Source organism: Asterias rubens, chromosome 22 (assembly GCF_902459465.1).
Source record: "Asterias rubens chromosome 22, eAstRub1.3, whole genome shotgun sequence".
Lineage (NCBI taxonomy): Eukaryota > Metazoa > Echinodermata > Asteroidea > Forcipulatida > Asteriidae > Asterias > Asterias rubens.
In genome coordinates, this window is record NC_047083.1 from 6701172 (window position 1) to 6729056 (window position 27885).

Here is a 27885-nt window from a genome sequence, read left to right on the forward strand (position 1 = left end):
ATGGCATCGATTGGAAACCACTTTGGTCGTCTTCTTTTGAGTATAGGGAAGATTTTTGCGTTATTCTTGGTGTTTGAGGTGTACAGCCTTCAACATGTGGACGCCGAACTAACTGGTAAGTCACCTACCAAAATATATATTACCAAAATGATATGACAAGATATTGAAATGTTAAAGAAACCAAACAATGGCATTTCAAGAGAGTGCTCAACATTGGTAAGAATGAAAATAATGTTCACCAATTTGAACTTACATTATTTGGTATAAATATGGTAACAGTGGAAAACCTTCTTTGAGATGACAATAACAATTTACGTGGTAAGAAGTGAAGCAGCTTTTGATAGTAAAATGCAGTTTTAGAAAAACTTATCTCTTCGAAGTACCACAATAATAGAAAAAAAGATATAACATTTTCCCCTAAAAAATTTAATATGAGAAGCGTTACCGTGTTTACAATTCTCGGATTGTATTCTTACTTGGAAATATTCCCTCCAGACGTTCAGTCGGCGATATCTAAAAAACGCGACCACTTTTTAAAATTAAATTTTCAAAACTACACGTATAGAGGATAAAAACAATCAAACGGTTCCGAAAACTTAAGTAGTTATTACACAACCAAAACCTAGTGTTTGTAAACATGGATGTTGTATTACTATTTCCTCGTGACTCCGTTTACCGATTGAGTTAAATAAAATCAGGGTGTGATATGTCATGTAAATAATAGGTCAAATAAGGTTTAGGTACTCAGTGGCGTACAGAACGGATCAAGGGTGGGAGAACCCGTGCTCAATGAGATCAGAAACATGCACAAATCAACGGTTGATCAAATGAAATAGCTCCATCCCATTTATGTCTTTGTGGCGTGTCAGAGCGCCGGATCAGCAGAGTGTGGGTTCGAGTCACACTTGTGTCCCTAAGCAAGACACTTCACCATCATTGCTACATAAAGTTGGGGAGGTAGTGCTTTCTGCTCTACCAGCCAGACTTCTGATTGATGATACCCAAGCCTACATCCGTATGGACTGTAAAATGGGGTAACCCTGTATCAGCCCTAGAAGTAGGTGGCAACGGCCTCTGGAAAAAAAACCAGTTCTAGCCCACACCTTTAAGTTAGTGTGTCCCCCCCCCCCTAATCAATAGGGTGATGTCTGGTTACGCCACTGCGGATTCTGATCTTTAATGACTATCAATGTTGTAAGCGTGGTTTCCATAGCTTTGATTGATTTTACCCCAACAACATTTAATAAGAGGATTTCAACTTTATTTTTCTATTATTCTCCCTAACCGTACTTTTCTGCTATATTTTAATTTTCTTGTCAACACTATTCTTTTAACAAACCCGTATGTGTTTACCGTATAAACAAATACAATGGAGATTTAATATGTTTGTTGAATTACAAGTACTTGGTGATAGGTCTTTGGCAAAAGGTAGCTTATCCTGTAATAATGTCAAACTGCAGTCGTCATTGTGTGTCAATATAAACAAGACAAATAATTTCAACAAACTCCGTTGTATCATTTTTTTGAGAATTTTTTTGTCAACATATAAGTAACTTTATTTTCTGTTAGCAGTGGTGGCAATTTCTTCGCGTTGCCATTTCTGTCGGAGCAGCTGTTCGTTTCGTTGGGACTTTTACTTAATGTTCTTCCGCCATATCACATATGATTTGCAAACGCATTTTTTCAGTGCTTAAATCATACTTGGCTTGATGTATAAAAGAGTCAGATTCCATACCTGTACCCAATTTTATAGAGCTGCTAAGCACAAAAATTTGCTTCAAATATTAAAAGACTTCAAGCCTCAAGCCCCTTTTCGGGCATTTGAAAGCGCACACTGTGCAACAAGGGTGTTTTTTTTTCTTCAAATTGTTCTCGTGCAACTTCGATGACAAATTAAGTCAAACTTTTCGCAGATTTGCTATTTTGTGCAAATGATTGAACACACCACTTGAGAATACTGGTTTTTGACAATTATCGAAATTTTCCAGTGCCTTTAACAGGCAAATTATGTGGATTGTGTCTAGCGTAAAACTGCATTCACTTTGGCCGATGTTTTTGACTTAAGTACGGGTAAAGGATCTGTGGAGACATGGTACGTTAACGGACGCTTGAAGGCTCAGTAAGTCAATATTCACCCGATAACCACATATCAGCTCAGCAACAACAGTATGTTGCTATTATTATGTTCACTCAAATAAATTTTATTATTTAATAACCCCTTTTCTTTATTTAAATTGCCAAGTTAAATAATTGAATGGGGTGTCGTGGCCGAGGGGACTCATGTTCTTTGCCTTACTTTAAGCATGGAGCAATAAAGTTGGACTCAATTAGCCCGCCTGTGGGCGACAGAGTGAGTGTGAGTGACAAGTTCTGGTGATTAAAGTCATCGGGATGTTGGTTCGAATCCCGGTCGTGTCCTTCAGCAAGACACTTAACCATTGCTTCTCTCCACCCAGGGGTAAAATGGGTACATGTGAGGGCAGAGATGGTTAGCTTGGAGTGCGGTAACTCACAGTACTGGCTGTATACTCCCCAGGGAGCTGAGATGGTTTAAGGAATACAATGAGGCACAGGGGTAATATTCAAGGGCACACCGGCTCACCGTTTACGCAATTTAGTGGTGTAGAATCATAAATAAAATTTGTTTAGATGGTTGCTGTAACAAAAATCATAAAAACATCACGTAATTAACTGTCAAAATCTTCATGACATTGTCACACAATGTTGAAAGTAGACTGGTGCTTTGTTTATATCAACGTTTTACTACGACGCAGCATAAGGATTCAGTCTACACATCCATGTATTATAAACAACCGACATAAATACACGCATCGGGCAAATCCTTCGACGTACATCCAAAGATCGTCCCAAATACAAAGAAACTAACTCAAAACATGATGGGACATATGACAAGTAGACATATCATTCCTGGCACTAATAAACTAGGCCTATTATGTATGCATTGCCATGATGCAGTTTGGAATGCGATCGTGGCGTTACATGCTCCCGTCGTGCTATGGCCCAATTTCATAAAGCCTGTATTTTATAAAAATTTGCTTGGCACAAAATAGTATTGCTTAGCAGAAACTGGTTACCAGCCCAATTTTACTTAAATTTGAAATGTTGTGGACTTGTGGCTGGTGCCCGACAAAATATTTTTTAAGCAGTATTTTCTGCTAAACAGATGAAGGAGGGCCCTGGTATGTGAAATATTTTTTAAAGCGCTTTGGGGGAAGGGAAGGGAATCTTGAGGGATTCAAAACCGTCCTTGATAGAATGTAAGTGTATACGTGCGTAGCTGCGTATATTGAAACATAAGCGTAGCTGCGTATCTTGAAGCGTAAGCGTAGCTTGACTCAGGATTGAAAGCGCAACCTTTTCAAAGCGTAACTTGAAGAAACGTTAGTGATCTTGGAACGTAAGCGTAGCTTGACTCGGAATTGAAAGCGTACCAAAAGCGTAACTTGACGGAACGTATTAAAAAGCGTACCTTGGAACGTAAGCATAGCTGCGTATCTTGGAACGTAAGCGTAGCTGCGTATCTTGGAACGTAAGCGTAGCTTGACTTGGGTTTGAAAGTGTACCTTTTGATGGAATTATAGCGTAACTCGAAGGAACGTAAGCGTATCTTGGAATGTAAGCGTAGCTGCGTAGCTTGGAACGTAACCATATCTTTTGGAACAACTGATGGGAAACTGCGACTTTTGATTGCTTAGTCGAGTCGCGACTACCGCTATTCAACTCACTCGGTTAATCGTGCTGCTATGACTACGTACTATAACAGTAGTCCTGCTTGAATTCCTGCTTGGTTGATCACTTTTGTCGACAACCTTTTACAAAACACAACCAGACATCGGTGACACAACCCTGCAGCACAAGTTTTACTTAATTGCGCTTCGGCAAACAGTATGTCGCGATGCATCTGGGAGTTAATTGGGAGTTAATTCGCGACTAGTATCAAAGTCGCAACTATTTGAGGTGCGACTAGTCGAGTAATAAATTTCACTAGTTGCCCAAATCATTACCTCAAAAATCTCAAAATAACATTTCATTTACAGAATTCAAAAATAATATTTTGTTTGACAAAATTATACTTTGAAGGAATTTAGTTTTATCATTATTTTTGTTTTTAAAACCATTCATAAAAAATTGTCATTCACCTGTCCTTTTTACGATCGAGGGGCTCCGTTTTTGTTTTTGTTTTCTTCACAAAACATTGTTTATGCTACTCGCACAATAACACCGTCAATATAACAAAATGCGGTAATCCTACGTTTTGACAACATCAATCACTTTTTAATTACCTGAAAACTCCTAACAAAAATATTAGGGGGAAGGAAACAAAAGAGAGCGTTGGAACGTTGCGATCAAAAGAAATAACTGATTCGAAAAGGGAGGTGTACCGACTGACAAACCTACGGTAACAAACATGTACTTTTATGTCTGGCACCCAACCCCTCCCAAGCTCACGGCGAGACCCGTAAGCTGGGAGTTCATAGCGCCCGGGATTACACCTCCAGCCCCCACGAGATACGGCATGGGCGGTACGTGATATGCCCCAAGGCTTTACGCACCGATGGCTCCACGCCGTAGGGCCATAGAACAAGCTTCCGTTACACGGACTCTCTGAATGCTAATCTTACGTTAGATTTTTGACCATTATTTACGTCTTGTATCCATAATCTGAATACGTAGTCTTTTTTGTCATATACTCATAAATAATTGTAAACAAAGATATTTTAACTTAATTCAGCGAATTAGCTTTTCTACGGCTGGAAGTAAAACTAACTCGGAAGATCACGTGATTATTAAACCCACTTGGGGTTCTAACTATCACGCGACTCTACGTTTTTGAAAAATGCTCAAAAACGGCTAAGGGACTGCTCTTCTCCGTTCCTGAAAGACATTTATGCTACTCTCACACTTTGGCGAATATTCTTGCGAATATGGATATTTGAAATTCGCGGTGAATTCGCCCAAAATTTGCGAAATGATAGTGAATATTTTCACGTTCGCCCTCGGTCACCCCTCGACCTGTCCGAACCAATGTGTTACGAATTTTTACGAATGCTTAACAATGCTAGCCAATGATTGCCAATGCCTTACAAAAGCTTACGAAAGTTGCCAACGCTAACGCACGCTTTACCAACGTTACCAATGGCTGCCAATGCTTACGAAAATCTACGGCGAATGACTGTCTTCGCAACATTCTCTGAAATTAAAAAGCTCTTCCCAATGCTGTTTCACACTGTTGCGAATAATATTAGAGTGAATTTGCTTACGAATGAAAATATTTGACAATCGCTCATACTTCGCAACATTCGCCTTGTCTTTGTAAGCGTTCGTATCAAATTCGGAGCGGTTACCCGTCACGCCTCATCTCCTAACGAAGATCGGTCAATTTACAAACCGGTTTGTTAATTTCAGCGAATGTTGCGAAGACGGTCATTCGCCTCGACATTCGTTAGCATTGGTAAGCCATTGTTAACGTCTGTAAAGCATGCGTAAGCTGTGGCAACGTTCGTAAAGGCACTCGTAAGGCGTTTGTAACCTTCGCGGGTCCCCTTTCTTACAAATGTGGTGTTGCTGTTTGTCAAACGAACAAGTGGCCAGAGCGAGATTCGCCCCGGTATTTATAGCAATCGCGGAAATTAGTCAGAAAATGGCAAGACATTTGCAACGATGGTAAGACATTCGTAACATTCCTAAGTGCATTATATTAACGTTTGTAAGCCCTTTCGTAAGCATTCGCAAGCATTCGTACGTAACATTCGCTAGCAATCGCTTCATTTGTTTGAAATTGTTGGTAAGCTCAGTCGCGACGTGCGCAACGTTCGTTGCCTATTTGTAAGGCATTGGCTAGCATTGTCAAACGTTGCTAAGCATTCGTCATATATTGTTAAGGAGAGGTCGAGGGACGACCAAGGGGTGACCAAGATGAAAATGAATATTCATATAACATCCAAGCATTTTCATTTTTCTGTGATATTCACCATCCAATCGCAATTGTTTTGCGAATTCACCGCGAATGTTAACATTTTTATTCGCAAGAATTTATTCATAATCGCAAGAATATTCGCCACATTTTGATTGAGAGATCTTCGAAAAGAGGTGGAGAATGACTAGTGAACGTTCCGAAATTGTCACCAATGCTTACGAAACACGGCGAATGTTGCGAAGTTTGAGCGATTGTCAAATAATTCCATTCGTAAGCCCATTCGCTAGCATAATTTCCCTAGTGTGAGAGTAGCATTAGAAAGCGCTTTCAGCGAATGTTGCGAAGACGGTCATTCGCTATCGAATGATAAGCCATTGGTAACGTTGGTAAAGCGTGCGTAAAGCCCGGTTCATACTTCCTGCGAATGCGAATGCGAAACGAATTTGACGTAAATGTGATGTCACAACCCTCCTTTCGCAGCGATATTCGCAAGTAAGTGAGTTGAGCAAAGTTGAACTGCTGCGAATTATTCGATGCGAATTTGTGACGTCAACGTTCGTATCGCATTCGCATTCGCAGGAAGTATGAACCGGGCTTAAAGCGTGTGTAAGCGTTGGTAACGTTCGTAAAGGCATTGGCAAGCGTTGGTAAGCATTCGTAATATATTCGTAAGATATTGATAAGGAGAGGGCCGACCGAGGACCATCGAGGGGTGAGACCGAGATGAAAATTTCCACTATTCAATCGCCATTTTTTTGACGAACTCACCGCGAAATAACAAATTCATCTTCGCAAGAACATTCGCCACAGTTTGAGAGCAGCAATACGAATTGCTTCCATAACTTTCAGCTAATGTTTTGAAGACGGTAATTCGCCGTCGATTTTCGTAAGCATTGGTAAGCCATTGGTACCATTGGTTAAGCGTGCGTATTATTCGTAAAATATTGGTAAGGAGAGGTCGAGGGACGACCAAGAAAATATTCACTATCCAATCGCAACTTTTGGGCGAATTCATTGCGAATTTCAAATATTCATATTCGCAAAAATATTCTCCGCAGTGTGGGAGTAGCATAAACACGGTCACAAAACCTTCGCTCCCCTGGCATCGCATCAACTTTGTTAAACCTGCGAAATTAAACAAATACAAATAAAAACGGCACCTACAGATTATTGCATGACCAAAAATCGCTTCGAATTTGTTACTTTCGCAGAAACTATGAAACGGGCTCTGCACGGTCTAATACAAAGACAAGACGTGCTAGTTGTTTATTATTTGGGTATGTTGAAGTAGCAGCGTTCTCAGATGCATAAAATGAGTGCGGTACCTATGGAAACACAATTTATGATCCTTCCTGTTGTATTTTAGCAATTTGGCCAAAGTACACGCTTGAATGTTTTCTTTGGCGATCTGCGCCTTAAATTAATATATGATTACGTGGTTCTCACAAAGTCGGTGCAACTAGTGCGCATTTTGCATCAAGGTGACTAAATTACTGGCAACTCTTATTCGTTGAACCATGTGAATCAATAGTTACTCCCGAGAAGCCACGTGTTCCTTCCTAAGTTTTGTCAATTTGGAGTCTTTAGTTTCTGTGAGGCTCCCTTTCACATATCATGGTTGAATAGAACACCAGATTGTACAAAATGAGTACAAATGTTTAAAGGCACATTACAGTATTTCTAAGAAAAAACACGTCTCTGTCCAAGATCACAGATTTACATAAAACTAACACTGTGTAATGATAATGATAGTAGAAAACATTCACTGAAATCTTTTTGTCTGAAATGTCATAATTGATGAGGAAAAAAAGATTTTTATTCAATTATTTTAATCGATGCCATGTAAAATATAATGTGTTATCGGCTTCTCACTATTTTCTCGTGACCCAGATGGACGATCGATCTCAAACTTCTACAGGTTTGTCAGTTTTTTTATATCGTGGATTACATAAAGTGCTAACACTGGCAGCAACTATTTTTTTAGCAAAAAAATTTAAACATTTCTGTAATGTTCTTTTAAGGGTTCTGTTTTTAAAGAGTACAACAAGTCCGGGTTCCAGACTGAGGACAGGAGATTAAAATGGAAAGATTAGTTAAGGTTCGGCTATGATTACGAACACACCATGTAGTATCATGGAATGTTATAACTTCCTAATGACGGATGGTATTAAAGCCATTGGACACTTTCGGTGAACAGTATTATCCAAGGCCCACACTTCGTGTATCACAACTTATATACAAAATAACAAACCTGTGAAAATTTAGGCTCAATCGGTCATCGGAGTCGGGAGAAAATAACGGGGAAACCCACTCTTGTTTCCGCACGTTTCGCCGTGTCATGGCATGTGTTAAAAATAAATCCGTAATTCTCGCTATCGAGAATTGATATTGTTTTAATGTTTTCTCAAAAAGTAAAGCATTTCATGGAACAATATTTCAAGAGAAGTCTTTCACCATTACCTTCTGTAAACCCTGTAAATTATTTGTAAATCTGTGAATTTTTGTTCTCTGTTACGAAAGTGTACAATGGCTTTAAAACTGATATTATGTTTACATAACCACATGACTTCGAAGTGACATGATTCTCAAACGTGTGCTTTATTCCCTTCAATGATTTTTAGAAATACTAATTTCAATCTGAAAGCTAGCTTATTATGAAGTTCATACCAGAACAAATTCACTTGTAAAATGATATTTTCAAAGTCCAGGAAATAGGGTCTGACGATCCTGCAAATCTCATTGGCTTATCTCGATTGTCTTATATGAACGGGCAGAGAATTCAAGTGAAAACATCAAAACAATTTAATAAATGTTTTCAAAAACGGGTTGCATGCTGTGTATAAATGGCGGGATTTCAAATTTCTCCAGAACATTGATGCAATTTCTCTTGAGATTTTACTTTCCATTCCTACGTTTTAATGAGGGGCTTCAAAGATGATGTCTTGTATTTGGTACTCTTCTGTAGTTTTAGAGCGGAATCTGAAACATGACGTCATCGGACAGCAACAAAACAAAATGAGCCTGCACAATCCAGATGGGAAATTTGCGACAATCAATGGTTCAAATTCATTGCCCTTTTTATTTTTTAACAAAAATCTACATATCAAATTGAAATGTGATGTCATCGAAGGTATTTGTAACAGACCTTATGCAAATGACGTCATCTGAGTGGGGCGCCCTCGTCTAGAGGTCCAAAGAAGGTCGCTCATTGGTCCACCCTGCGTTTGTCAGTGTTGCATCGTATCGCTTGACCTCTAAGAGCGAGTTCGAGTGCGCACATTTTCAGTCGTCTACTGACCACCAACGCACATGCGCAGTGCCACACTCACTCGAACGACTTGTTTGTAACCATCGATACCACGGTGTAACACTCCATTGCCTTATGCGTTTTCGCAATAGTGCCACTGGTTCCCCTCTGCGCTTTACACATGTAAGCATGTATTGGCAGCAGTAAAGAAACCATGGGCTCGATGCTGGTTCCAAATCGTCGACCACAGTATATAGTCAACCAATGGTCAACCAGCCTGGGTTCGAGTCAAAATAGTCAACCTTTAGAATAACCATTGTGCACACTCGAACTTGCTCCAAGATGGCGGCCTGATGACGTCAATGCATATAAAGCTATTTGAAAAAATTAGCACCTGAAGAAGGTTATCGGACATAGCGGCATTTTACACGATATTACAACTTTACTTTTTTCATAATTTATAATAGTTCAAATCTGTTGATTTAAATTGTGCCCATTCCATAAAATGTTCGCTTCAGCGAGAAAAAAAATATGAAATGATTAAAAGCTAACAACTGGTTTAAAAAAAAATACAAAATCCACCCAAAATGAAAACCCAAGAACCCTTAGAGGACTTCCCAAACAGGGAACTTTAGGTGAACTCTATCCCTTTGAAACTAAGTGGAAAACCAAACTGAACTTGATTTGGATCCCCTTTTTAAATATTGGAAATATATGTCCGATATGTGGTATGAATGACCCATGGCCACTTTTTATTGAGCCTAAATGGTTTGGGGACTTTTTGTAGGACACAAAACACAATGTCCACAGATTTACATTAATAACTTACACGGTTTGGATACAATGGTGATTGGAAAGCTTCCCTTAAAATATTACTTGCTGAGGTACTTGCTGAGTAATGTCACGAAAATAATGTTCGTCTCAGGAGACGAACATTATTTTACCATACGTATTTACCAGGTCTCACTGGTAAATAATAGTAGACATTGTTTTACTCATTTCTCAAAAACTACAGCACCTAAACAAGTTATGTTTTAGAAAATATAATTAGCTGCTGCAAAAAACTTACCAACCAAATGGACCGACGGTATGATATAAATGCAACAAATAGTTTATGGCCTGACGTTACGACCCTAGCAGTGTCTTTCTCGGAGGCTAAGTAAATGACGAAAGTTATATTTTAGGGAAAGATTTCTACTATCATTATCTTTATTAAAACCGTGTAAGTTTAATGTAAATCAAAAAAAGTAGTTAATGGCTTGATGACGTTTCGACCCTAGCAGAGTCGTTCTCGAAGCCTAAATGACAACACAACAAAAAAACGAACAGGTAACTAAATTGTAACATAAGCAGTGAAGTGTAAATATATGAATGGAGTTAGAAAGCATAAAGAAAAAAACAAGGGGTAAACAATGAATGGGGACAATAGGGGGGTTGAAGGGAAGGGGCTGGTTTGACCACAAGAAGATGGAAACACAAAAGACAATATCAAGGGTGGGAAGAGGGGAAGAAATTAATAAGTGAATGAGGCGCAGGCTAAAAAGGGGGATATCTTTACTATAAACCTTATTCTGGTCACCATATTTTGTTGTGCTTAGCTACTTGTATTGCTTATGCAGCTTTATAACATTTTGTCATAAACGAACGCTCACTTTGAGGTATGATCTTTCTGGTTGTTTAATTGCTTTTTTTTTCTATAGAAAAATCCTAAACAGTTCATTGCTAGTCATGTAGAAACATTATGAGCTGGCAGTCGATTAATCAAATTCCGGCTGGCGCGTTGTTTCCTTGACCTTGACGGCTCATAGAAACTCTCGCGTTTTAATTAAATCATCACAAATTTATTCATTATGATGAAAATGTCTGAAAAACATGGGGTCGGTTAGCCCTATACAGAGAGTCCTAACTATTAAGGCCCGTTTCTGGGGCGGAACATTTTCAAAGCTTCATATTTAAATCTTACCTGCAACAAGCCACTTATTTCAACAGAATCACATTCCATGGATGGCGGCATACATTTTCCTGCGGTGGGTTTTGCTCCTCATATATTCCACACAAATCCGTCATTTTCATGAAATAAAGCAGCTCCCAACGTTGAAAAATTCCAGTTTTGATCGTTTTTTCACAGTGTTGTCTGCTGCCGTGCGTACGCGTATACATTCGCGTGCAAAACGCAAAATACACTAGACGCATGAATTCCTTGGTCACCGTATCTTGACCGCACAGCGTTAACACGCAAACGTTACGCAAGATTTACCCTGATATCCAGGACGTCACTGTAGTACAATACGAAAGTGAAAGGCCGCCAGAGCTAGGGACTGGTGTTTGTTTTCTTACAGTAAGCCCTCAAACACAGTTTAAAAAAATACTGCCACGGACGCAAAATATCATAATAAGTATTTCTAATCATAGTAAATGATGGAGTAAATAAACTCATCAAATACCAACAAAATAATCATGTTAAAGGGGCAATCACTGTTCTTATATCGGTAAATTTTAGTAATATGGAAATATTGACTGCTATGAGGGGCACAGTTAAAAGTATAGGCCCAAGGTGATGCCAAAACCATGACTATACCAGAAGCGAAGCTAAGGGCATAGCCATGGTTTTGACATCACCGAGGGCCGAGAATTTTAACTGTGCCCCGATTATTACGCGGTCAATATTTCTTTTATATACCGAATAAAGATTCTTCTCATCAACAACACTCTGACTATACTGTGAAAGGTCGTCTGCGAAGAAAGGTCGCGCCGTGACAAGGAGTGCTAGTCGTACATTATACATATCATAGTTGCATTATTGTCAGAGCGGGCATAGTCGACGTCATCTTGGTAGAAAAGGGGGGGCATAGCTATTTCCACGACTCCATTTTTAACCAATCAGATTAGAGGATTCTCTGCATGAGGTATATAATGAGTTATATGATTATGAACATCTGTATATTGGGAATGACAGATACAACTCTATTTTGAGGGTTTTTCTTTTCTTCAGTTTAGTTAATCTCAACTACAGCCATAGTATTTAAACATCATCATCATATTGTGTATTTAAATGCCACAACAAAACTTACCTTTTTGCCAGTTTATAGTTCAAATTATAATTCAGATGATATCAACAAAAATAACGTCTTGATGACGAATAATTTTTCTAATTTATAGCACTTTCCATGATTGGAAAGTCAGCATCACAGAGAAAAACTTACGTGTATGACAACTGGAAAGCAGCCAAGGGTGTGGATGGCAAAACTAGTAGTTACTTCAGTACTGGTAAGATGATTAAAGGGACACGTTGCCTTGGATCGGTCGAGTTGGTCCATGAAAAGCGTTTGAAATCGTTTGTTGTGAAATCGACATGGTTAGAAAGATGTCTTAAAAGTAGAATATAATGATCCATACAAACATGCCTCGAAATTGCAAATTTTCCTTTTACTTTGCGAACTAAACACGGTCGGCCATTTTATGAAGTCAAAAACTTGACTCCACAAAATGGCGTGCCATGTTAGTTGACGATGTATAAGGAAAACCGTGCAATTTCGAGGCATATTTGCGTGGATCGCTATATTCTACTTTTAAAGCATCTTTCTGACCATATGTATTTTTTAACAAACGGTTTTCAAACGCTTTTCATAGACCAACTCGCCCGATCCAAGGCAACGTGTCCCTTTAAGATATTTGTTGAGAATATCCTATATCCTCACAAGATTGTTTCTTTCAAAGATTTTGTGAAGGGGTCGTCGAAATTGGGCAACTTAATTGAGCTACAGGAAAATGATTCTCCAGATCATTTTGTTAAAGAAAAACAACAACAACAGCTAAGAGAGTGCGTTTACAGTACTAAATATTGCATCATGCAAAGGCGACTTACAATGGGTGCGTTCGTTTATATATAGCTTCCCTGATGGGTCGACCCCGGTCTTCCCCGGTACGTTCGAATAGCTTTGACGGGGCTCATCCGGGTCAGCCCCCAGTGCCCTGCTTGTGGAGTGGGTCACTTGAGGATGACCTGAGGTGCATGCCGTCACCACGAGAGGGCGAGTGTGATCGTTCGATTAGCTCTTGTCAGGGGTCAGGGGCTCACCCAAGTGAGCACTGCGGGGTCGACCTAGGGAAACTTATCGAACGCACCCATTGACAAGAGGTACATTACGTCATAAGTAGACACAACAATGCTCTTGTCAAAGTATGTAACTTTACACATGTATTTTTCTTCTTTTTACTATACATTGTGTAACTAAATTTGGGGTTGTTTTATTTGTTTGGGGGTGCTTGTTCGTTTTTTTTTTTTCTGCTTTCATTGAACCTTTCTGATACATTGACAGTATAGACAAAAATAAATTTGAACCTCTGACAGACAGAGCCTAAGAACCTCAGCCCAATCCCGAATCTAAACCCAGTCCCGAACTTAAGCCCATTCCGAATCAAAGCCAAAGTTTGTACATAAGCCGTGGTTTCCAACGGGCCCGATTGTAAGTTCAAAATGTTACGAGTCCTTGAAACAGCCTATACCGCAGACACTTTGTTGTTGTTTTTTTTATGACAGCTGCAGCTGATCCGTTTCCTTGGTGGAGAGTTGACATGGACACAGAACACCAATTGGGCAACATTACCGTTACGCTAAGAACCGACAGCTGTTGTGGTAACTATCTTTGTTTTAATGGGAGACTTTTCGACGCTAGGTGGCAGCAGACATACCAGGTAAATTTCCATCGTTTCTGCTCACATTTCCAAGAACAATGGATATACCTGGTAAGTCTATTTTCACCAAAAGTCTCGGATCCCATAAATGGATACTTTACAATAAATTTGTGGTTGATTTTACCGAAACACCGCGATGTTGTTGGCACTGTATACGCAGTAGTTTCCCGAGTCCTGTGAAGAAAACAAAATGCCACAGGCATATTACTCAAGTGGGATTCGAACCCACGACCCTTGCAATTCTAGAGAATGGAAATGGTTCTACGATTTTGTAATGATGCACTGACCATGAAGAGCAAGTCTTACCTGCAAATGTTCGTTTTTGTGACATCAGACGGTACAATAATGCTAAATTTAACAATTGTTTTTACTGTTGATATTATTAAAATACGTTTTTGTAAAAATAAAACTGTAAATAATACTTATTAAGGGTAACTTCATGTTAATAATAACAGTGTCAGCAGTCATTTTTTTCACTTAATAAGTGGAAGGGACCTAGATGCACGTAAATAAAATCGACTTTTATAGCTCGTTGACATGGTAACAGCTAATTTTGTGTTTGGAAATTGAATGCCTATTTGGGTGTGCGAAAGACTAGTCTGAGCTAATATTTATTCCTCCACCTTTATCAAAATGCACAATTCTTTCATAAAATATTCTATACCTCTACAAATTATCATGCTTGGCCTTACTTTAGACAAAAATTATTGCTGTAAATTTTACCTTTTGCTATATTTTAACACTAGGAGAAGGATTCATCGGAGCTGTAGCACGAGCAGGGCTTAGTCCGAATGTCACTGATAACCAACAGTGTGGCTTGCCGGCTACTGTGGAACAATCCAAGACTGGTGCCGTGATTACATTTAACTGTGACCCAGCAGTGACAGCCAAGTATGTCAGCTTGGATATCGATCCATCTCAACCTTTGGTTGTGCACACTCTGCTGGAAGTCGCTGAGGTGACGGTAGAAAACGCGACAAGTTCAGGTACTAGACCTACTCAAATATTGTAAGGCCTATTTAATTTATGTTTGAAATGTGTTGTGCTTTTGTCTCGATGATGTCCGATTTTTTAGCTTAGCTTTGAAAAAACCACTAAGTCTCAATAGGTGACCTTTGTGACTAGGTGGCAGCAGACTTAGATATCAATGGTTCTCGGTAATGTGCGCATGCTCAGAACTGCATAAACAATGGAAACTTATCTGGCCTATAGTGTTTAAAAGTAATAATAATGTAATCCATCAGTGACAGCCACAAAACGAATGACCTTAATTAATTTTGCAAAGAGTTTCAAGACAATTGAGCATATTGATAGTTAATATTGTGAGTCTTTCCATGATAATTCTTATGAAATATTAAAGTACTACTGGGTTGGCAAAATGTAACCTTACGTTGATTTGAGGATCTTTATTTATTTAAATGCAGTTATGACCAACCATTTAGTGACTGGTGTATAACATGACAATGTTTTATGTTTCAGAACAATTAATTATGACAAGATTTTGTTATACCTCTGAAATCATTTGAGAGATAGCTACCTATATGATAACTCTTGGTGCGACATTTAACTTTAAAATGGCAGCTTCCATAAAACAAGCTACATGTAGGGTTGGTGAGTGTCATTTAAACAAATTGATTTTAGGGGTTGAACAAAGAATTGACTAGAGTGGGATTGGAACCAACGTCCTCCGGATTAACGTGCCGGCGCTCGACCAACTGAGCTATCTAGCCCTATATTGGCGGTGTCCCTATTTTGTCAATATCTTTGTTCGGGGTGCCAGTCAGAAGCCATACAACCGTTAGCTGCCGTGTAGCAGGGATCACACACAAATTACGATACAACCTGGGAAGCAGCAGCCAGGGGATCACCTTAAGGGGATGCGACTTTTTGTTTCAGATATCAATATAAACCACAAGGGAAACTGACTGGGTAAATTTTGAAAGGATTTTGGGGGTTGAACAAAGAATTGACTTTAAGTAAATTGAGTTAGAATATTCTTGAACAATGTTAACTGTGAAATGAGTTGCAAACTTCAGCAATCTTTACTTTTTACTGCATGTTTATATGATGAATAAAACAATATTTCAGTTGCTAACAGCTAAGCTACCAGAAAAGAAGCTTCTGAATTCCCGCATGGTACACAGTCGGATCCTAAGGCTAGAAACACAATTGGCGAGCTTGGTTATTAGAGGCCCACTGAGCAACAGGGAGCAAACTTACCTTCAACCATGCATATTGGTACATTCATCTTCTATGCGGTGGACAATAGTGACTTCAATCTATATACGCGACACCGGATTGGAAACGGACACCCATGCCACTGCCAATGCACTCTACCAACGGCGTCAACAGGCTGGAGACAGTCAGAACAATTACACACACAAACTGAGGTTTGATGGAAAAGGTCAGGGATCATTCTCTGAAAATCCTAACTACTTCAAGTCTTGTTGCCTGTTCAGCATCAGGCACCAAGGTTACCAAAAGTTCCACCTTTGCTTGGTTCAAGACCGGAGCAGCAAAGTATGTTCTGAGGCTGCCTCATGCACTTGACTCTGTGTGGCTGCTTTCATCACGCACCATATTGCGCAGAAATCATCTTGATGACACCCAGTCCATGGACATCACACCGCTTGAAGGGACAGAAGACCAACTGCACTCTGATGATCCGCGCAGTGACGATTCAGGGTTCCACGCAAACAGCAGTAGATGACAACCTATGGAAGAGTTAGAACCCGAAAGAGCGAGGGCACTTTGGTGCTTTTGGAGAACACCAACTGGTGTCTAATACCAACAATGCATAATCCGCAAGTCAACCAGTCAAGATCACAAAGCACAACATTCCTACTTGGACTGCCTACACTCCTAGCCTCTGAAAAACCTCTAACGGAAGTTGCTGCCCTTCCCTTTGGTAGCAGCACCTGCCCATGAGTGGCAAACACTGTTGACAGTATTAAAGCAGACACAGCAGATCAACTGCATGGTTATATGGGCCCTGACAACAAGACGGTGATCACCGCAGGGATGACTGCAAAGGGAAGTGGGTGCCAAGTCTGGGTGAATGCACACTGTGATGGCTGCACTGAAGATAGATTGCAGTGGCTGTATACTCCCCAACAGGGAGCTGAGATGGTTCAAGGAGTGAAATAAGGCCCAGTGACACAGGGGTACTAATGTGAAGCGCTTTGGGACGCCCTCCGGGTGTGAAAAGCGCTATATAAAAAAGGGTTATTATTATTTTTATAGAAGACAGCAGCCTGGATGAAGATTGGAGTGAGCTCATTGCCAACGGCCTCTTTTGCTGTGACTGGGCAGCTTCTACCATCTACAGATACAAGCAAGTTGATGTCGATACTTAAAGCATTGCCCAAGCAAACTGAGACTGCAGATGGTCTGCAGCCAGACAGCATCACAACTGTGGTTGCCTGCCATCCAATAAGGTGCCTGTCATCGACGGCATGGCTTTTGCACAGGCAATGGGAAAACCAGCGTGGATTACAACTTGTGCAGAAGGGGCTGATCCACTTCAACATCAGACTGGATAGCAAGACCAAAGATTGCGGTGAGCTGCGATGTCTCTACTTCACTAAAGCAGGCCACAAGAGAGAGACGCCCGGTATATGTTAAACAATTTTCGTCCAGTACCAGCACCAAGGACGAGCTGACTGTTTACCTCGCTCAGAAAGAGCCCTTCATCGTTAACTCAAGAAAGGATGTCCTTTCGAGCCATTTAGATGTGCAGCACCTTCGAAGTTCACAAGAAGAGGGCGATACAGAAATGATCCTACACAGCATAGAAGCTGTTCGACGAGAAGCCACAGAACTACATCCAGTCACCAGACACCAACGTGATTGGCCCTACAATTCGGTGATACCACTAACTCTCCAAGGAAACCTTCGTTGTCACTGGCACAGGGACTAAGAAATGGGAAATAACATTGGCACTTATAGCCATGCACTTGGTGCCGCCAAAGCTGTAGACTTGATTCAAGTCCCATTCTCGTGTGAGAGGTCCCTAAGTATATACCCCACTTTACTACAAAACAACGCGTAGCATACACCCCCACCCCAAAGTAGTGTGGGTGGGTCTACGAGCGAATACTTACCTGTAGAGCGAATACTACAATTGCATTGTTCGCTATGCCAGCAGGCAAAAAGCTAAGAGTTTTACACACAATAGCGCCCTCAAGAGTCCTATCCCCGATGCCCTGTGACATGCGCACCACGCCGGCGTCCTCTTTTTCGTCAAGCGTTACGCGCCTAAGTACTCAAGAAACCACTCGTATAGTGGGGTAGGAGGGAGGGTGCTCTACAGGTAAGTATTCGCTCGTAGACCCACCCACACTACTGTGGGGTTGGGGTCTACTTCACACTACTTACCTGTAATAATACACGATTTTTATATAGCGCTTTTTCACGGGGTGTCTCAAAGCGCTTCCGACATTATTACCACTGGTCACTGGGCCTTAAATCATTCCTTAAACCATCTCAGCTCCCTGAGGAGTATACAGCCTGTGCGACAATTATATGCGCTACATGGCTAAACCAATCACAAGAACCATCTCTGCCCTCACACGTACCCATTTACCCCTGGGTGGAGAGCGAATACTACAATTGCATAGACTCGCACCGAGTAGGCGGTGTGTATACGCAGGCTATCGTATGTCTACAGGGGCGTAGGACACGGGGCATGCCTAAGAACCCCAACGGAGGGCCCTAGCTCGCCCGCCGGTAAGCGGGCGCCAAGGGGCCAGAGGCGGGCTATGCAACGGAGGGGCGGACCATGATTAACAGGTCAGTCCTGGGACCCCGCGAATCTTGCGCAAGACCTTAGGGGGTATCGCCATTATGGGGTAAAAACATATAGGTACACCTCGTTAAATGTCCAATGCACATAGGAAATTATTACATGTATAAGAGAGGAAAGTGGACTCACCAGTTAGCGTTTCTGGGAAACTTGACTGGCCGTCTTCAGCACTTCTCTCCCGGCTCTGCCGTCTGCCTGGAGGACATCCTTCAGGTAGTGCTCGCTGAAGGTGTTAGGGCACTTCCAGCAGGCCACCTTGGTGATGTCTGCTAAGGGAACCCCTTTAAAGGAGGCCCAAGAGGCGGCTACGGATGCAGTCACGATCCAGCGTGAGATGGTGCACTGTGACGCCGGCCGAAAGGGTTGTGTTGTCGTCACAAACAGCTTCTGATGGTCCGTACGCCCGGAGCGTGAAGGAACTTGACTGGTTCTTGGTTAAGAAGCCGGTCGTGGGGACCAGGCGGACGCCGCCTGGTTCCCATCGGATATGTCCGGTCTCTACCGACAGGGTGTGCAGCTCACTGCGCCGTCGCGAAGTAGCGACGGCCAGGAGAAACGCCAACTTGACGGAGAGCTGTAGGAGTGTGGAGCAATCCATAGCCTCGTAGGGAGGCCCTGCTATGGTTGACAGAACGTCGAACAGGTCCCAAGACGGGACAAGTTTGCGTTCTGGGGGACGGGTGACAAACATCCCCTTGATCAATTGGTTAAGGGCCCCGTTGACGGAGGAACTGTCCGGGAATCTGGGGTGGATCGCGGCGATGGCTGACCTGTAATTTCTGACCGTACCCGTCGTCAGGCCGCTGACTAGGAGATATACCAGGAAATCCCCCACCTCCCCTACAGAAGTATTGGGAGGATTTGGTGCCTGATGGGCCTGTAAAAGGAGAGCAGGTGAAGTTCACCAAATCCACCATGCTGGCCATAAGGCCCTACAGCCTGAGCCAGGCCAGCGCCGGGGCCAACACTGCCGGGGGGAAGAGAGAAACGCACTGCCGAAGGTTCAGTAGGCATTCCTCCGAAGGGCGGGCCAATCCCTTGCGCAGGTCGAGGGACGCACCGAGAAAGGTGGGAACCTGTGAGGGGATAAGGTGGGATTTCTCGGTATTGATTATAAATCGTTGTATAGGAAACGTAGGAATTTGTGGTGCTCCGGCCTGACTGGGACGTGTAGGTATGCGTCCTTCAGGTCGAGACTCGCCGCCCATGCGGGTATCACTATAGAACTCAGTATAGTCCTGAAATGAACTTGTTGAGGGGTTTCAAGTTAAAAATCGGGCGCCACACGCCAGCCTCCTTCTTGGGAGTCAAGAAGAAGGTTGACATGAAGCCCGTCTGAGTCCCAGAACGGGGGACGATACGCATTGCCCCCTTGAGTTTATTTCCCCGTCGAGGGAGCGGCGCTTTGCAAAGTCGGATGATACGGGTGTTGGCCGGCTGAGCATGTCTGACGGGGGGGGGGGTCCTCGTAAACTCGAGCGCGTAACCGCGGCCGATTGTTTCGAGGACCCACCGGTCGGAGGTCACTTGCCCCCAGGACCCCAGAAAATTCCAGAAGCAGCCAGTGGGAGGCCGCTCGGAGATTGTCAACTTGCGCCACGCCCCGGTATATCGGGGGGCGGGCGCTCTGAAACCACGACCCAACTGGGTGCGTGGTTGGCCAGGTTGAGTTTGTGGGTAACGTGAGCCCGCCGTGTTATCGGCGCGGCCACGAAACCTGCCATGGGCCGCCTTTTGTGGGCGATGGCGGGGGATGACGAAGGATGGTTGTTTCCTCGCCTTGTTACCCACGGCCTTAGGCGGGGCATTAGGCTTTTTCAGATTTATTTTGTCCGTGGCTTTGAAGCGCTTCGCTTCAGCCTCCATGGACGTCTGAAATTGCTCGGAAAACAAGTCGACGTCGGTGAGCGGTTTCCTCGTCGCACCCCTGCTCCAGATATTCTGATAGGAGCAGGAGAAAGGATGTTGTGCGTAAACCCATGCGCGCCGATGAATCCATTTTTCGGGCGACGTCCTCCAACTTGCTGCCGATCTTGTCCGCAAACGGGAGCTTAGAAGACGACGATCCCCTGTCCGCGAACAGCTTGTTGGAGGCTGAGTCCGGCAGGACGGGAGTGGCGAAATATTTCTCAAAATCCGCTGGAGGGAAACGGTAGTACGGCTCCGTACGCTTGGATTACGGGGTCCATTTCTTTGTTCCCATTACCCCATCCATCCGGTCGCTGCACACCCGATATAGGGGCATCACCGGAAAGGGTTTAGTCGCGCCCGTTGCGGGGCCCGCTCTCTTCTTGAACGATTGGCGTTCATAGGAGGGGGGCTCCGGTTCACTGGGGAGATTCAGAACTCTGATCATGTCTCTCTGTACCAAGCGTAGCTCAGTCTCGGATATTGACATCCTTTGGATGGAGCTGACCAACTCGTCCTCCTCATTGGCCGAGTCGGCCGAGTCGGAGGGACGAGATGTCATCGAGGAACGAGATTCTGAAACAGCATCATCGCGGCGCCCGTGGTCGGACTCGTGGTGGTATTTAACCCAGAAATGACAAATGAACTAGTCTTCCATTTGGGTTGGTTTGATTGGTCAAAACGTATCACGTAACAATGTTACATATTCATAAGTGAATACATTTATATACCAGGCGACTGCGACATCGTCAAGTCCCTGTCCCGCATACGGAACAGGTTTTGGAACGCAGAGCATCACAAAACAGTAGTTTCCTGGGGATGGCACGGGATTGGGACATGAGTCAAGTCTACCAAAGCTGCAGCCTTACCAGGCTTCCATGCTTTCACTTGAGCTGATCCGACAGGCAAGTTTGCAGAGAAGGGCGAGAAATGTTTACACTGTTGTTATTTAATTACCATTTTCTCCAGTCGTGTTTTTACAGGGCGGGAAAACTTCGCAGAGTACAAATATTGGTGATCAATTCGTGGCGTCTATGGCCATTGACGGAAATCTAGAAACGTACAGCGCAACTGGCAAGTCCATGTGTTTTTTATAATTTTTCGATTAAAGTGTCGTGAATCGGTTACAGCTAATGAGAACTACGACACTGACAAAACAGCATGAAAACCATTAAAGGGACACGTTGCCTTGGATCGGGCGAGTTGGTCTATTAAAAGCGTTTGAAACTGATTGTTATAAAATCCTTGGTTAGAAAGATGTTTTAAAAGAAGAATATAATGATCCACACAAAAATGCCTCGAAATTGCACGGTTTTCCTTAAACGTCGTGAACTAACACGGCACGCCATTTTGCGGAGTCAAGTTTTTGACTCCATAAAACGGCCGACCGTGTTAGTGCGCAAATCTAAACAAAAACGCAATTTCGAGGCATACTTGTGTGGATCATTATCTCCTACTTTTAAAACATATTTCTAACCAATGCATTTCATAACAAACGGTTTCAAATGCTTTTCATGGACCAAAACGACCGATCCAAGGCAGCATGTCCCTTTAACGGCCGACTGTGTGCGATTTCCGTTTCATAGCACTGCTTATCGTAAGCACACAAAAAGGCATGCTAACCTTCCGATGCTTACTGCACGAAATTTAATGACGTAACAATGCAGATCCATAGTGATAGTGCAAGATGGCCGCCTAACTGTCTTGCTAACCTGTGAAATACGTTTGCATCTTAGCAATTTTTTTCTGCTACATTAAACAAGCAAATTTGCTTACCGTTAAGCAGCTCTATATGAAGTTAGGCCCTGATCTTACGATAATATGTTATATTAACATGGAGTTTTAATGACATTTTTAAAACATAATTGATGATTAGGAAAGAAAATCAAAATATTTTGAAAGTGCACACCTATGCCATAACTTTTCATTGATTTGGTCACAATTTTCCCAGATAAAGTTATTTTCAGATCGTCTTCTTTTTGTCAATATCCAAACCCGTTATACTTTCAGTAAATTATCAAAAACCATGGTGGCGATTGGACTTGGGTGAAGAACACTGCATTGGCAGAGTCAACGTTACGCCTGAAGCGTTCTGCTGCAGTAAGTTGAGCCCTTTCAATAGAAACTTTGAAAACATCAAGTATGAGTCATATGATTGACGCATGATCATTAACAAAGCTATGGCAAAACACCTAACTTGCTCCTTAAAGGTTCTGGACACCTTTGGTAATTGTCAAAGACCAGTCTTCTCACTTGGTGTATCTCACCATATGCATAAAATAACAAACCTGTGAAATTTTTAACTCAAGTGGTCGTCGAAGTTGCGAGAGAATAACGGAAGAAAAAACACCCTTGTCTCATAAGCTGGGGTCTCGAATTCAATTCAAATATTTTAGTGGGAAATTACTTCTTTCTCAAAAACTACGTTACTTCAGAGGGAGCCGTTTCTCACAATGTTTATACCATCAACAGCTCTCCATTGTTCGTTACCAAGTAAGTTTTTATGCTAACAATTATTTTGAGTAATTACCACTAGTGTCCAGTGCCTTTAAGCCCGGTTCATACTTCCTGCGCATGCGACTGGAAGCGAATTTTGACGCCACATTGCTGTTTTCGCAGCGAATGGTTCTGAGGGGTTGACCCGGGCTTTATTCGCTGCGAAAATGTCAGACGTCAAAATTCGCATCGCATTCGCAGGAAGTGAGACCCGGGCTTTATACTTTAAGCTTAACTTAAGTAACAGAACAATCTTTCAGTATTATGACCATTGAGGCTAAAAATTATCTGTCTTTTGACGGCGCTCATAACCTAAATACATAAAGCGCATCTCATAGGGAACAGTGACAGAAGTAATACTGCAAGGTATCTTTAAAACAAAGAAAACTCCAACAAATATCTTTGATTTTTCAAAAAAGCTGGTGGAGGCCTAACCGTACGTGCAGGAGTCAACTTGACCCCTACTGAGAATCAGCAATGTGGCTCACCGGCAACTGCGGAACAGTTTGTTAAAGGCGTCATGGTTGGATTTATGTGTGATCCACCAGTAAAAGCCAAGTATGTCAGTTTGGATATCAATGCTAAGGGGAAGCTAGATATCACTGAGGTGACAGTGGAAGAGGAGAACGCTGATAAATGCTTGCCTGAAGGTGAGAACCGTAACATTTCAAACTTGTATAAATACTTTAATGAGTATTTTACAGAAAGGTTAATTTAAAAACATGAAAACATTCTCTAATGTGGATTTAATCTGTAAGCACTAGCCCTACATGTGTACGTAATTATTGTTCACGGGCAAATAATGGAAAGTATCAGTTTGGAAGCTCACATAATTATATCCTCACAAAAATGGATATTCAATCAAAGTGTATCCCCCTTTAACACTGTCAAAGTCGAACAAATAGCATTTGGTTATGTTATAATTGCTGCAGTCAAAATCAAACTGATGTGATGAGTTAATTTAAAGTATTAATTGAAAAACTAAATCAGAATTTATTTTAAGTGTTTATCTTATTTCAGCTCTCACAGCCTGTAAGTTCTACTTATCTTGACCAGTATTTTGACTTTACGTGTTTACTTTATTTCAGGCGTTACATCTGCCTCACCAACTAATGCAGGAGTTACCTTTACCAAGCCAAGTCCCGCACAAGGTGAGAATAAACTATACTTGGCTGGCTTGACCTATTTTGGGGTCAGTATGACCCAGATGCTGTGCAAAACTGATCCAAAATAATCTTTACCACTATCTTGACCTGAAGTGTTATCTTCATTGCAGCCATTACAGATGCCCTGTCAAATACCGCAGGACTTACCGTAACCGAGCCAAGTCCCGCCCAAGGTAAGAATAAACTATACTTAAAAGGATTGACCTATTTCTAGATGAGTATGACCCGGACTATGTTTCAAATTGATCAGACTGAGAACAATTATAATATACCCACCAGTATCTTGACTATTGTTTTTACTTTCAGCTGTTACAGATGCTCTGTCAACTACTGCAGGAGTTACCGTAACCAAGCCAAGTCCCGCATATACTTGGAGGGCCTGACTTAATATTTATTAATCAGTTTGACCCAGACTATGTGTCAAATTGTTTAGAAAACAATATAATATAATATCCACCAGTATCTTGACTACACGCGTTTACTTTATTTTAGCTGGTTCGTCTGCCTCACTATCTACTGCAGGAGTTACCGTAACCGAGCCAAGTTCCACACAAGGTGAGAACAAACTGTACTTTGAAAGCTTGACCTATTTCTTGGTCAATGATCCGGAATTTGTGTCAAACGTACCAATATAATTCACCAGTATCTTGACTACACGCGTTTACTTTATTTCAGCCGTTACATCAGCCCCACCAACTACTGCAGGAGTTACCGTAACCAAGTCAAGTCCCACACAAGGTGAGAACAAACTATACATGGACGGCCTGACCTATTTCTTTATCAGTTAGACCCGGAACCTGTAACCTGTGGCAAAAGGTTCAGAAAACAATATATATCGACCAATATTTTGACTATAAGTTTTTACTTTCAGCCGTTACAGATGCCCCACCAACTACTGCAGGAGTTACCGTAACCGAGCCAGGTCCCACACAAGGTGAGAACAAACTATACATGGACGGCCTGACCTATTTCTTTATCAGTTAGACCCGGAACCTGTAACCTGTGGCAAAAGGTTCAGAAAACAATATATATCGACCAATATTTTGACTATAAGTTTTTACTTTCAGCCGTTACAGATGCCCCACCAACTACTGCAGGAGTTACCGTAACCAAGTCAAGTCCCACACAAGGTGAGAACAAACTACACATGGAGGGCCTGACCTATTTCTTTATCAGTTAGACCCGGAACCTGTAACCTGTGGCAAAAGGTTCAGAAAACAATATATATCGACCAATATTTTGACTATAAGTTTTTACTTTCAGCCGTTACAGATGCCCCACCAACTACTGCAGGAGTTACCGTAACCGAGCCAGGTCCCACACAAGGTGAGAACAAACTATACATGGACGGCCTGACCTATTTCTTTATCAGTTAGACCCGGAACCTGTAACCTGTGGCAAAAGGTTCAGAAAACAATATATATCGACCAATATTTTGACTATAAGTTTTTACTTTCAGCCGTTACAGATGCCCCACCAACTACTGCAGGAGTTACCGTAACCAAGTCAAGTCCCACACAAGGTGAGAACAAACTACACATGGAGGGCCTGACCTATTTCTTTATCAGTTAGACCCGGAACCTGTAACCTGTGGCAAAAGGTTCAGAAAACAATATATATCGACCAATATTTTGACTATAAGTTTTTACTTTCAGCCGTTACAGATGCCCCACCAACTACTGCAGGAGTTACCGTAACCGAGCCAGGTCCCACACAAGGTGAGAACAAACTACACATGGAGGGCCTGACCTATTTCTTTATCAGTTAGACCCGGAACCTGTAACCTGTGGCAAATTGTTTAGAAAACAATATATATCGACCAATATTTTGACTATAAGTTTTTACTTTACTTATAGTCAAGATACTGATATAATTATGTATATCAGTATCTTGACTATAAGTTTTACTCTTTATTTTAGCCGGTACATCTGCCTCACCAACTACTGCAGGAGTCACCATAACCAAGTCAAGTCCCACACAAGGTCAGAATAAACTATTACTTGGAGTGCCTGACCTATTTTGGGGTCAGTATGACCCGGAGGTGGAATCAGTGCGAAACTGACCCCAAAATAATCCTCACCAGTATCTTGACTATAAGTTTTAACCTTATTTTAGGTTTTACCCGGATCCGGAGCCTGACCACTTTTTGGTTCAGTGTGACCAATAATCTGTGTTAAAGTGACCCAGAAATGGCTAAAAATAACGCAGGGTCCGACTTAAAATTCCATCCATTAACCCTCTTCCTGGGACAGCCTAAAGTTTAAAGAGTTTTGGGGCAAATCCCATCAGTAATTTGACAATAAGATTTCGGTTTATTTTTGAAGTGGCAGATGACCCAACTACTGACGAAGCAGCTGTTAAGGCAGAGAAAATACAAACAAAGAGTGAGGATAATCTTGTTACGACAGTGGATACGCCTTTGGCCACCTGTAACATAAAAGTCATCTCGAACTACAATTTACATGATTGTTGTACATTAATTGCACAATAGCTGGACGATGTACACTTCGACCGACATTTTATTTCGAACATTATTTAGTTCCCGGAAATATTATTTCATTCCCTCGAATTACTATTTCGTTCCCCAAAAATATTATTTTGCGCCCCAAAATATTATTTTGTTCCCTCGAAATTTAAATTTGTTCCCTCAAAATATTAGTTAATTTCAGCTAACTCTGCGTGAAAAGATTTTAAAAGTTTCATGATTTTTGTTTTCAGTTGTCGATTACCCCGAGTTCCTGTCAGGATACTACAACCGCATATACAAAGGTAGCTCCATTGGGAACCCCGACCCTCTATCAACTGAAGTAGCTTGGAACCTCAAGAGGTGTGCCGCACATTGCGTCGTACATGATCTGTGCTACATCTTTGACTTTTCACCGAGAACAGGCAGATGTCATCTCTATAAACTGCTCGACAAAGTTATCCCGAAACCTGACAGCGACTTCTTTATCTATGAATTGGCAAAATGTCTCTCTAAGCTATCTATTTGTAAGAACTAACAAGGGAAAAGCTAAAAAAAAATTTTTTTTTCAATCCTTAAAGCTATACAAAAACTAACGAAAATATTTCGTTGTGTGCCTGGTTAATTGGCGTTAAAGGGCGTGGCAATAATAATAATAAGCAACTGTGCTTCAATAAAACAGAATGAACGTCTGATCAGTTTTCTGACATTCGTGGGTCCTTACGGGAAGGTTAAAAACTGCATTGAATTCGGGAACGTGTTTTTTGCGGGGTTAATTCCAGCACAAAATTCTGCCGACAACTTTCTGTCACTGTGACGAAATGTGCATTGAAGAAGCGCATATTCTACAGCCTTACGCCCCTTTTCCGGGCACATGACGGTTTGATTTGAAAGATTGGTAAATTCATGTACAGTAAGACGTTTTTAATCAATTAAGGTTCCTAACTCTTTGTTTTCTCTTGAAAATAGCGATCCAGTGAAACAGTTAAAGGATTTTGTTAATCGTAGTTATCTTAAGTCTGCAGCTGTTACCGTTTACAAAAGCGACAATTTAACCGCTTAGCCCATAATACGTGTTTTTTTTTAGATTAACTATTTTTGACACAATATTATTTTTAGGACAGTAATAAAAGTCTTACTTAAAGTCTCATTGAGACACTTTTAATT

General features: G+C 41.7%; 1 protein-coding gene across 1 annotated transcript; it reads left to right on the forward strand.

Annotated features, from left to right (window-relative positions):
* On the forward strand, positions 1 to 27885 carry LOC117305430 (mucin-2-like). The gene is made up of 17 exons (XM_033790300.1): positions 1 to 115; positions 12345 to 12452; positions 13726 to 13821; positions 14627 to 14866; positions 21562 to 21666; positions 23508 to 23738; positions 24177 to 24239; positions 24365 to 24427; positions 24747 to 24809; positions 24930 to 24992; positions 25126 to 25188; positions 25322 to 25384; positions 25518 to 25580; positions 25714 to 25776; positions 25910 to 25972; positions 26174 to 26236; positions 26973 to 27885. Exons 1-17 carry the CDS (start codon positions 1 to 3, stop codon positions 27254 to 27256), a joined length of 1809 nt encoding a protein of 602 aa, XP_033646191.1. The 3' UTR covers positions 27257 to 27885.